Source organism: Colletotrichum navitas (assembly GCF_030913465.1).
Source record: "Colletotrichum navitas strain CBS 125086 chromosome Unknown LY79scaffold_2, whole genome shotgun sequence".
Taxonomy (NCBI): Eukaryota; Fungi; Ascomycota; class Sordariomycetes; order Glomerellales; family Glomerellaceae; genus Colletotrichum; species Colletotrichum navitas.
The window spans coordinates 1221089-1233095 of record NW_026850548.1 but is presented as its reverse complement, the minus strand read 5'-3'; the positions used below and the strand labels follow the sequence as shown (position 1 = coordinate 1233095).

At 54.5% G+C, this 12007-nt stretch overlaps 4 protein-coding genes across 4 annotated transcripts; 1 reads left to right on the top strand and 3 right to left on the bottom strand.

The window, feature by feature from the left end:
* Positions 1-2662: 2662 nt before the first annotated feature.
* On the bottom strand, positions 2663-4369 carry LY79DRAFT_504597 (exonuclease; the record flags this gene model as incomplete). Its single annotated transcript, XM_060553523.1, has 2 exons — positions 2663-3330; positions 3385-4369. The coding sequence occupies 2 exons, from the start codon at positions 4367-4369 to the stop codon at positions 2663-2665; spliced, it is 1653 nt and encodes a 550-aa protein (XP_060420285.1).
* A 578-nt stretch (positions 4370-4947) lies between these two features.
* On the top strand, positions 4948-5468 carry LY79DRAFT_665324 (LSM domain-containing protein; the record flags this gene model as incomplete). The annotated part of the gene is made up of 6 exons (XM_060563041.1): positions 4948-4972; positions 5023-5079; positions 5139-5177; positions 5237-5264; positions 5316-5379; positions 5433-5468. The coding sequence occupies 6 exons, from the start codon at positions 4948-4950 to the stop codon at positions 5466-5468; spliced, it is 249 nt and encodes an 82-aa protein (XP_060420284.1).
* Positions 5469-5954: 486 nt separating this feature from the next.
* LY79DRAFT_504833 (DNA-directed RNA polymerase) lies at positions 5955-6305 on the bottom strand (the record flags this gene model as incomplete). The annotated part of the gene is made up of 2 exons (XM_060553549.1): positions 5955-6145; positions 6197-6305. 2 exons carry the CDS (start codon positions 6303-6305, stop codon positions 5955-5957), a joined length of 300 nt encoding a protein of 99 aa, XP_060420283.1.
* Positions 6306-7323: 1018 nt separating this feature from the next.
* On the bottom strand, positions 7324-10257 carry LY79DRAFT_535799 (transmembrane amino acid transporter). Its single transcript, XM_060556547.1, has 2 exons — positions 7859-10257; positions 7324-7806 (listed from the first exon to the last, which is right to left on the bottom strand). Exons 1-2 carry the CDS (start codon positions 9965-9967, stop codon positions 7630-7632), a joined length of 2286 nt encoding a protein of 761 aa, XP_060420282.1. The 5' UTR covers positions 9968-10257; the 3' UTR covers positions 7324-7629.
* Positions 10258-12007: the final 1750 nt, after the last annotated feature.

Genomic DNA, 12007 nt, shown 5'->3' with positions numbered 1-12007 from the left:
AGGCTCTGACGCCGGTGGCGGCTGCACGCCATCTTGATCTCACTAGGTACCGTAAGTAACTTATCAAGGCTTGATGATGGAGGGAAGCAGCCACCTAGGTAGGAAAGAGAGAGATTGAGATTGAGATTGGGTGGGAGGGTGAGGAGCAGGCTGCGCTACACTAGCACTAGCGCCAAAGACATGGGGGTCGGCGGCAGTTTCGTGTGGCACCTACTCTCCGTCATTCGACTACTACCAGTAGCCAAACGTTTCTCAGTCTTTCTTTTCTTCGCTTTATATCCTGTGCACCAATAGCTTCCCTGCGCTATTTCTGTTGCTTGAATCGTTCGGTCTCGGGCAGTTGCGACTCAGCGTGTATGGGTCCCCGTTGCCACATTCGCCAATCGTTTGAGGCCTATCGCGCAACTAGGTAGAAATCGTCTGCTGAGAAAGGCGCCTTAGGGGGGAAGGGCCCAGCAGTGACCAAATACATTCGCGACATCCAACGGCTAGAACGGCTTAAGCCAATTTAACTGATATTCCCACGGTATCTATTCCTGTCTGTCGCCTCCCCTCGCCTGCCCTCGCCTCTTCTCCGCCCTCTCTTCTGCGCCAGTGGACGCCAGCTGTGTGACTCTCTCACTCTGAAATGCCATACGTGTACGTGTACATACCACCTGAAGTTGGCGTTGTACCAAGTGGACGGCCGAGGCTTTGCACCTTCTCTCTCTCCGCGCACACGACCAAACGCCTTCTTCCTGTTACGCATGTCCGCGATGAACGGCGATCAACCGAACCCTGGTCGGATCGGCTTTCCTCGTCCCGCTCCAACATGCCGCTTCATTGATCGGGCCCACCTCATTCCAGCTGGGCTGCGGCCCGCGGAATCCCCGATACCAAGCAGCAGATCCCAACTGCACAAGTCATTACTCGCTGGCGCTAGTTTTTGGCGCCAGTAAGTATGGCGGAGGTTTTCCAGCCCACAATTCGGGTCGCGTTGATGCAACCTTTGTTTGTCCATTGGTGCTCTTTCCTTTACTTCTCCTCGCTACGATCGACGTGATGCCTGCACTTGGATCAACGCGGGCCTCCCAGAGAAGCGGATCGCCGAATCGTCAAGTCTACCTACGGAGCTTTCACGAATCGAGGCAGCAGCTCTCTCCCCCGGTTTGCCATCCTCTCCACGCTTCTCTTCAGCTTCACCACAACACTATGACTCCCATTCTGAGACGGAGAGCGACATCGTCAGCTCTAGACACTCGCCATCTCGAAAATTCGAGAACGGCCGACGACATGCGGTGCGAATTGGGTTTGGCTTGAGCTTCTATTCGCCCCACATGGTGCCACTCATTTGCTGCTCCCATCGCTGTTGGTTTTTCCACTTGGTATGCCCGATGATCGTTCTTGGGCTCACAAACCGGCCCGCCTGGCGGCTTTGATTTGGGGTGGCTTGGCCATATACTAGCTGTCGCGACAAGCCTTCACCTTCCATGGTCGATCGGCTGGCTGCATCCGCACAAGCTTTTTGATGTTGCCTGTGTTTGCTCAACGTCCAGGCATACTCCATACGAGAGCCCTCTGGATGCTGTTATTACCAAGATGAATCGTTCCGACCAATTACGGGCACATATAACGCGGGTCCATGGAGGCCTAGGCATACTTTTCTGAGAAACACCGTCTCCCTTGTCATCGAGCCATGGGATTGTCAATGAAGCCGCACGCCGCAGCTCGGGCACAGACAAGACCGACGCCGACCCTGTCGAGCCCCATTATTTCCCTGCAGCAGAAGCCTCCTGAAGATTCGCGGAAAGCGGACGCAGCCGCAGCCGCACCGTCGAATCTGGCCGAGCGCGGTCGCAATGTCGCTGCACGTCCGAGACGGACGTCTACAGCCTAGAGAGCTATCGAGACAAGACAGCCCTACGAAAGACCGACTTCGGACGAATGGGCCTATCTTCAACGCTTTATAACATCACGTGGGTGAGTTGAGACGATGTGCCGCTTAGAGAGAGATACACACGCAGATATTACTTTCTGTCAGCAACGGCCGCAGACGACTGAAGAACTTACTTTGCTTTTTTGGCACTGTGCCCCCCCTCCTCGTGGCAACCTCTTGTGCAAACATGGACGAGCCACATTGCTTCCTCATCCAACGATGAAATGAAGTCTTGCCGTGACGGGTTGGGAAACTTGGCGACGCCCCCGAACAGGTGCGCCGAAGCCGCCAGAGAGCCCGGCCGCCTTCCTGCGCAACCTCCTCCCAGACCGCCAGCCACAGCCTACGCGCCGCGCCCATCAGAGAGCGTAGCCACGCCCGGAGCTCGCAGCTGAGCGCCCGTCCCAAGTTCAGAGCGGCGCCCAATGGCTGCCCGCGGAGAGCAGTCCGCGAACTCGTTCTAAATCCCGTCTGCAGGACCTCCACACCCTCATCGGCCGACGTGGGGTCCGGCATATGCAGCTTGACGCGGCGGTGAAGAACCTGTGGCTAATCGCGGTGTATTGGAGGTGGGCGTTCACGGGTATGGGAGTCTCGTGACAGTGGGGAGCGGTGTCTAAATCGTAACCAATGCGGGTATCTTTATTACGGTGAATCCAATGCTGAACTAAGAGCAACTTCCCCCCTCCCTTTCGACTGATGGACTCGCCACCCCCCCTCCCTCCACGTTATGCGCGTGCGCGTCGATCAAGCCACCGACGACGTGTCGGTGTCGGGCTTGTGAGCCTCCAACATCAAGGCTTTGTACCTGCCCATGAGGACCTCCTTTGGCAGAAGATGCAGAATCTCGTTCCGCAACCTCTTCTTGTCGAACGGAAGCTTCTCTAGCTTGATCGCTTCCAGAATGTAGCTCACCACCGTGTTCGTCTGCAGCGGTGGGTCCCGCAGGATTTTTGCGATGGCGTCGGGTGCGAGACCCGCGTTGTTCCTCCAGATGTAGTATGACCGCACGGCGGACGGCGTGGCGCGTAGAGTCTTGATCGTGGTGCGGTACCTGGCCAGCTGTTCGTCGGCAGCAGCGACTCTGGGGTCTTTCTGACGTTGCTGGGGAGAAACAGCTGGCGCGGACCTGACGCTTTCGGCAATCGACTGCCCTCCGCCTTCAGGCTCTATTTCGAGACTCGCTTTGATAGCCTCGACATGCTTGTATGACAGGGCTGTAGTTGTGCCGCGGTCATCGGAATCAATAGTCTCTGCGTTCCCATCTGCCGCTGCGATGAATTGTCCGTCCGCAAGCCCGATGGGTAGATTCAGCTCGGCGTCGTGCGGCCGTGGCGGGGTAGGGTCGAGGCTCTCACGCTTCTCCTCAAGGACGTGGTACAACTGGAACCCGGCATACGCATCTGAAGCGGAGTCTAGATGGAGTTAGCAAAAGGCATATTTCAAAAGACTACCACAAAAACACTTACACATTATCTGGCTCATGTTGAGGGGCTGTGACCAGTCGCTCGACCTGACGTCAGACCCCTTGAACATGGGCAGGCCCAGGTGTTCCTGGACCAGTAAAGCGAGAGTTACTAGCCTCTTGTTGATCAGGTCCACCCGCCCATTCGCCGAGTATTTGATCAGTTTGTACAGATGACTGAGCTCAAAGATGCCTTTCGTGTCGACGCCCAGGTGGGTCCGCATCCGCGTGCAATCCCCCTTGATAGCCACGCCGACCTTCTTCACGTCGGCGTTTCCCATAATCTTACGGAAAGTCGGCGCTACAAAGTCATCGTTGGGAAACAACGCGACGTGGAAGAGCGCTATCCGGCTCTCGTTGGCGACCTGAATCAGGGAGACATTCTTCTTCGGGCCCGAATCTTTCCTGGCATCTGGGAACCATTCGAGATCGACTCCGAGCACCTTATCGTTCACAAAGTACTGGCACACTCTCTCCATCGTGTGCTTGCTTTTGCAGTAGTGAACCTTAACCTTCTTCTCGACGCCGTCCTCAGGAGGACCTCGGTAGAGTGTGTATGACCAGAACGACTTCGCAGACTCTTTCGCGGCGCTCTGGGCTTCGTGGAAATCCTTCAGAGAGATCTTGAATTCCAAGTTCGTGCACGGAGGCTCTGAAAGCTCTGCAGGCCCTGTGTCCTCAGTGCTCGTGGCTGCACCCTCACTTCCCTTTATGACACCGTTCACGCCTGATCTAGATGGTTGACTGATGGGCGTTGTGTCCAACGTCTCTTGGTATTCCGGAGGCGTAGAGAAAGGTACGTCATCGTCTGATTCGAAAAATTCCTCGTCCGATCTCACTGCTGCATTGGTCTGGTTGGCAGCTGGTCCAGTTGTATGTAGAGAACGTAGCATGTCGACCCGCGGGTGCGACGTCTCGTCTTGCCTCGCCGAGGCGAACGCAATGCCATGGCGGGGGTTCCAAAGATTGCGGTAAGAGGAAGGGTACATGGTCGATCTGCAGCGTCTATGAATCGTAACGGCGTCAGTCAAGAGCGAAAAGTGAACAGAACGGAGAAGCGACGCACATATAGACGAGCGGCTGCAGCAACGAACGGGATTGATATAGTAGTGAGCTGCTGAGTCTAGGAAGTTTTATCACTGCCGCTGGCAGGTATCGGAAAGCCAGTGAAGCGCCATATTTGCCACCGGGCATTGGCGCGACAAGTGAAGATACGTTTTTTGTTAGGCAGACGCGTCGTGTAAACGATGGAGGGGGTTAAATTGGAGCAAAGCTTTAAGTGATTCGTGACGCGGAAAGCGGGACCTCAGTGGTAAGGCTGCTTAGTCATCAATGAGTGGTCGCGCAGTCACCTGACATCGCTCCTACGTTCACCCCTCCGTGCCCTTGTGTGCGGCGTCCCATCATCTCAAGGCCCGAGAAACGAATTGGCCGCCGACAAGAATATCGGTACTGAGATCGGTATCAACCCCTTCTGACGAAAATAATCCCGGCGATACTTCACAAAGGAATCTGAAGAGCGGAACTGCTGTACACCTGCCCCAGTAAACGAAATTTGAGCGGCAGAATGGCGGCACAACTCCTCCCTCTGGGTGAGTGGGCGAGCCGATATGTCGACGCGCGCAGTAGCTGACCAGCTTAGAACTGATCGACAAGTGTGTCGGATCTAGAATCTGGGTTGTCATGAAGGGCGACAAGGGTATGGCGGTCCCGTCCGGGCTCATGCGAATCCTGATACTGACTTGATGGGACGGGCAGAGTTCAGTGGCACACTCCTCGGTTTCGATGACTACGTCAGTGAGTGAACCACAAGCTCAATCCGATAACTCATTGCAACATAACTAACGAACTCATAGACATGGTTTTGGAGGATGTCACAGAATTGTAGGTGGCCACTCTTATGAGATGGAGCTACCCATGCTAAGCCCAGGCCAGCGACTACTCGGGGAATCACACGAAGCTGCCCAAGATTCTTCTGAACGGCAACAACATTTGCATGGTAGTATTCACGTTATTCTGGCGTTCAGCTTCACAAGACTGACCGGGCAATAGCTTATTCCTGGAGGGGAGGGACCAGTGAACGCATGAGGCACAGTTGGGCAAAAGACAGCATCGGGCTAGAGGCAAACGTCCAGCCTATAGAAAGTCTCAGGCAGCACATTTGAATCCTATGGAGGACAAGATCTGCCGCGCAGGAGCCATTCGCACGGAACATCCGAACGGAACGCAGTATGAGAGCTGGCTTCGAGGAAACCCAATCAGTCAGCATATTTCACGAAGCAGAATCATGTTTGAACTGGACATAACCTGTCACAGATGTCACAGTAGAGGCCTTGGGGCATAGCGTAGTGGATGACGTAATTCGCAAAGATCAGCTTCTTATGCGAGAGCCATCTTCCGTCGTCTCAAGGTCGGGAGATAAATCTACGAATGCGAAAACCACTTGACAGTTTTTCCCATGCCAACTTTTGGTATCAGACCGTTATTCCTTAGTGACCATGTCCGCCCCAAACGCCGACAAAAACAAATCCGATGAGTCGTAAACTCATTCATGGTTCGACAGCAGAGCTCGACTCACTGGCCCTGCTGGTTGGAACGGCCCGCCTCGACCATGCGACGCAGTTCAAATTCACGGGTGAATTCGCGGCTGAGGTGGGACAGGTCCTGCATCAGCTTTTTGATCACCTGGACGAGTGCCTCCTTGGCGGTGATCGAGCCATCCGTCTGGACACGAATGAACATCTCAGGAACATTAGGATGAGAGACTTTAGAAACCAGTCAGTTTAGGTGACTCCTAAAAGGATTGTGTGACATACTCTTGTAGCCCGCCATGAGGACGTTCTTGTGCATCTTCAAGTGCTCGGACAAGAGGTTACCGAGGGTGTGGTCCTCCTTCTTGATTATGAAGTCGGAAGTGTTGGACATGCCTGTACGCTGTTCAGTTCATCCGAGTCGAATATTCACCGCGGCAAGGGTTTAAGAGACGTACCGGAAAAAACCTTCTCCTCAATCTTCTTCTCGCCATCGGCGAGCAGGAAGAGCTCGAAGCTGGAGACGGATTAGCCTCAGGGTCCATCATGTCTTTTCTTCTTTTCTTTTCCAAGCTAGGCAACTTCGCACGGGGTGACGGTAGCCTCTGAAGGACGAGGCATGGCGATTTCCGATATTCAGAAGTGCTGATGATGATTTGATGCTTGAGGGAGTTGGTAGTTTGAGTTGATGTGGTGATTGCAATATTCGTGGGAGGGCACAGGTCTGAAGAGGAAATCAAGTAGAGAAATGGAAAGACAAGAAGTCAGGAAGGAACTTGGTCAGGAAAGACCAGAGAGCGCAGACCGTGAAGCCATCGAGAGCCACAGCCAGCCAGGTCCATGAGCAGCCTGACGGGTGCTCTTTCCGTGTCAAGCCGCAGCGGCTTAGTAGTACTGACGTTTTGACCAGCCAGACTACACTGTTCCCAATGACCCCAAAGAGTTTCATGATGCCAACTTTGACTTACCGATCAGGGGCGTTCATCTTGGCGAGTTAGAATGTGGAATAGTGAGGTCAAGCCAGTGGTGATGTTCAACAACGAATATAAGGAAGACGCGCAATCAAAAACGATTGAAGCACCAGCGAGCGGTGAGATCCTAGGAGACTTGTGAGTATGCTGGCTCCTTGTGTTGTTCCAGGAATTCACCCTCTTGTTGCGGGTGCGACTTGGTGTACAACGGTGTTGTGGGATGACAGATGGTTGGTGAGTGAAATAGGCGGCGGGTTAGGCATGCTTGAGAGGTCGATAGATGAAAGGTGGAAGCCATTAGTGGACCCACCGAGGTGAAGGCAGGTGAGCTGCGCCACACATCTACAAGCGGGGTGTGGCGGTGCGCTCGTCTGCCCACGCCAACAGCTACCATATAGAAACCATCAAGTTCATGGACCACCAGGATCAAGCCATTCACCAATCTTTGTTTAGCATGCCCATGTGAGAGTACCGCATGTTGTTGTTAGATCAGAATCTTTTGCTACGTATGCACATACAGAACTATAAATGTGGCGATGAGCCGTCTGTTCTTCAGTCTATTTACAAGCCCACGCTCATATGATGACCAACAAATGCTGTTGAAACCTCTTGAAAGACTGAGAAGAAAAAGAAGAAAATCCGCTGGAATCCATGCAATGACTGCCCAACGCTTTTCGGCTAGCACTTTCATCATACAAAAAAAAATTCGGTGATTGTATGCGCTTCTGCACCGGCCTCCTTGCCAGTTTAGTGCCCCCTGCGGTCGCAATATGCTGGAGGGCTAGGCTCGCTGGAACCGCCAGCCCAGCTGTAGACAGTCAAAGTGGTGGTGTATGCCATGGCAATGAATCCAAAGACACAGAGCACAATGTCAGAAATCTTCCAAAGTTTGTTCTTTGCGACCGCCTTGTAGTGAAGTAGGGGCTGTTTTCTGGTTAGCGAAGGCATATAAAAAGGAGATCTTGTCCGCACTGACCGGGTAGATGTAGACAAGGGGAATGCAAGCAAAGTTGCCAACGAGGGCAACAAATTTGTCCAGGTCATCTGCGCCACCCCATGCAATGACTGCACAGAGGATGACAAAGAAGAAGCGGTACAGGTTCTTCTGCCATTTGATGTAAGGGTTGTACTTTCCGCTCTTGGTGAACAATGCATTCTCAGTAATTTTAATGGCAGGGAAAAGCTGCAGCGGGATCGACAGCATGATGGCAATGGAGTAGAGAAACTGGACGCTGTTGACCATTTTGTTGTCCTGAGGCATGTTGAGCAACACCACGGTCTCCGTCTTGGATCCGTAGGCGGCGTAGGAGATGGCACCCATACCGATGAAGACGACCGAGATAATAATCATGACCGCTAGCATGACGCCAGGGAACTTTTTGGGGTTCTTCATCGACTCCTGGATGGGAATGATGAGGCCAATCCCTTCAAATGTGAAGATAGCGGTGCCTATGAACAAGGTCCAGTCGTTGCGGTTGAACAAGATTATATCCGACAAACCATTGGTACTCAAGGTGAGAATGTCGTAGTAGAGCAAGTAGGCCAGCCCGAGCAGAATGAAGGCATCCGCAATCAGAGCAGTGAAACTCAGCTTCTCAATGTCTCGCAAAAGAGAGAAGGGCAGGAAGACCAGGACCTGCAGGAGGATCAACCACTTGACGGGAACGTTCGATTTGCAGTCAGACACCGCCAGGATGACGGCCTGCAGATTCTCTGACGTAAAAACCATGTAGGCAGCCACAAATCCGATCTGGCTTATGACGATAGACGTGAGAATAATGCCCCTCATCCACTTGCCATAGAGGATGCCACCAAGGTCACCAAACGACCCCTCGACCTTGAGACGAGTCGTGACCAGAAGCACGAAGCAGTAATAGCTCAGCGCAGCCACACCCAGCAAGACAGCGTTGCTGAAGGCCATACCACCATTCAGGTACGCCCGAGGCAGGAAGAGGACTCCGGTACCAACAAAGGACTTGAGCAACAGGAGCGCGGCGCTCATCGGGCTGTTTTTCCCACTTCCTCCACGTTGTCTCCGTCTCCTCCGGTAACGCGATGGCGTCAGCAGCGCACTGTCCTCCATGGGCTCTCGATCGTCCTCGCTGTCCTCGCCGCTGTCGTAGTAATCCTCGCCGCCGGAGGAAAAGTATTCGCCAGGCCTGAGCGCCTCGTCGTCTTCTTCCAGCTCCTCGCCTGCAAAGTGACCATAGATTGTGAGAAACTCGAGGAAACTGGACGTGAGTAGCCGGGGTTGAGGGCCATCGCTGGCTTCGCCACGCTCGCCGCCATCTCGGACCGTGGAGGGGCTCCTAGCCGCACGACGCAAGTAGTTACGACGGAAACCTCCGGGGACCTTGATAGCGTTGATATCGAGAATATCGGTCTCTGGATCGGGACGGGAGATGCTGAAGCTCTTGCTGCGCTGCACCTTGTTTCGAGCCTCGGCCTCTTCGGTCCACTTGTAGATGCCTCGAGTCACGTCTCCACCCTGCAGCCGTAAACTCGAGAATTCGTCCTCGTTTAGGCCGGTCTCAGTATCAGTATCCGCCGCCTGCTTGCCTTTGACTCCATCGCGCACACTAGAGTCTTCGGAGGTGGCGTCGGTAGGCTGGACCAGGTGCCTCTTGACGACTTCGGGGTCTTCGTAGGCGCCGGCATTGCGAGAGCGGGAGTCGAAGGAGCCGTAGTTGGTTATGGGTGTGCTCGAGAGCTGAGCACCAGCGGCAGCAGGAGACAAAGGCCTTGCCGGGGGAGGAGTAGCAGTGCGCACCGGAGGAGTGCCGTGTCTCGGCGGAGAAGCGCCCAGAGAGTTGGAAAGCGCAGCGGCCAGGGCCGAGACGCCGGGGCCTTGGGCGCTTGAAGGCGCAGCACCAGCCAAGGGGGCGAGGCTGGCCGTCTCGCTGTTGTCGCCCAGCCTGCTCGATCCTGGGCCGACGAAGCGGCCTGTCTGCGGAGTGCCATATTGCTGAGACGGGACGGGCGAGGCCAGGCGAGCAGTGGCGTCTGCTCGGGGAAGAGAGCCAAATTGTCGAGAGGGCGAGTCGGCTCTCGGGATGCTGAGCGGATCTCTTGAAGGAGATGCCATGATCCTGTTTGGTGAAGCTGTTGGGGGACTATCGGACACCAGTCTGGGGAATATCGAGGAGCATCCAAGCACACCGTCGCAGGCTCCGATCTGGATCAACAAGAGATAAGAAAAGTTAGCAACGTGCCATGGGAAGCAGAAGACGAGATGGAGCCGACGGAGGAACGGAAGCCTATGATGGGAGAAGGTAGTGATCGTTGAAGTACGGAGAGTGTTCACCTGGGACTCGGTTGTAAGACAGCTGACGAGATCAATTGCAGTGCACGGCTCAGTAGGTGTGTGTTTGAAGCTGTCGGTACTGGGAACGCGTGATAAGGACGCTTCGTATGCGGGTCGGGTGACCTAATCTGGCAGGTCTCTCTGGAGGGCCGGTGGATCATACTGATAGCGTCAGGTAGATGCACCACATAATCCAGGGTACCTACCTGCCCAGGCTGTTATGGGTGTAGGGCAGTGCTACCTGATATCCTACCCACCTTAGGTAGGTACCTAGTATGTAGGTGGTGTACTGTACTTATTTAGGTAGCTTACCAAGGTACCTACTTAGGTACGAGTACCTATGTGTATGTGAGACCGGGCTCTGTCCAGGCTCTTGAAAGGTGTGCCACATGTGCTATGTCTTCTTGCCGAAACCCGCCGCAGGAGCTCTCGGGGTGTTCAGTCTTCCGCCAGGACACCACCGCCATGTTTCTATGCCTGTGTTATCCGACCCAACCCGGCCGCGGTGAGGCGACCAAACACACTTGGACGCCCGCTGTCCCGGGTTCTTTTTCTTTCCCCCACACTCTCTACGTATATATGTGTGTGACTCGATACTCTAGGTAATTACCAGGCGGGCCCGATTCTCACACCGCGACTTTGACTTGCAAACACCAGCCACCTACCTACCTTCACCCGACCATGCTAGGTGTGTAGGATGTCAGCTTGCGGATTTGGCGGGGCCTCTACCTTCTCGAGTCGGCACATGAGAGAAGACAATTCTTCAGGACAGGCGTGTGCTTGCTTTTCGGCCATCCTCCGACGGTGCTGGGGTTCATCAAACGCAGAGTGATAGACATGAATCCCCGATCCCACTCGGAATCGACCGAGTATTTCGTCTTGTTTGCCAGCGCACATGGTCACAAAGCCCAGGTTCCGATGGATCTTGCCAGCTTAGGTAAGGCAACTGTATGGATTACAGAGGCAAGCGAGCGGCCATCATTGGGCTGTATGTATGCACCTTCCGCCTCACTTGCCGCACATGCTACGATGGTACGAGGGAGAGAGAAAGAGATAGAGTGGGGGGGGGCGCTGATGATAATCATCATCCCGGCTACCCAATCACGTTCAACCACCCCGCGACGAGCCCTCTTCAGCGACTTCGGGGTGGGGAGGGGCGGGGGCCACGCGCATGGAGCGGCAGGCGGGAAAACTTTCCTTGGGCAAGACAGACAGACGGAGACACCCCTTCACCTTTGGTATTGAAACCCTCATCGAGTCATGGACGACGGTATGGACATTAGACAGCCCCCATGCCAGATAAGCCACGCCATGCCACACCACGCCACGCCGCACCCAGGCCTGCCACGGTAACGCCAGCCAATACTCCGGACCGGTATCGTCGATCTACTTGAAATCTCCAACTTTGCTGCTCTCATGCGCTTGGGTCAAATGACAGGCTTCCTTTTTCTTATTTTAGAGCAGTGGTCCTGGCAGCCAGCCCTGTCATGTATGTATCGGACGAAGCAACATCAGGCCGGATTGTCGGCGTTTGAGACGTATTCTCCTGGTCGCTGTTGTTCTCGCGTTGACCAGTGATGCCCATTCATGACGATGAGACGACGTTGTCATGAAAGCTGTCGCACAAACCTTGTCGAGCCCATTGCTGCACAAAATCACACATTGATTCCGCGGAGTCTACCTACCGGTCTTTTGACACAAGGTAGGTGGATAGCGAACCCACCGCCATCACCAACCATGTGTACTGCCTCCCTGGTCCGAGCTGTCGTTCGCTGCCAGATGACGTCGGTCTGGCTTCTTCCTTTGAGCTTTGTCGCCTGC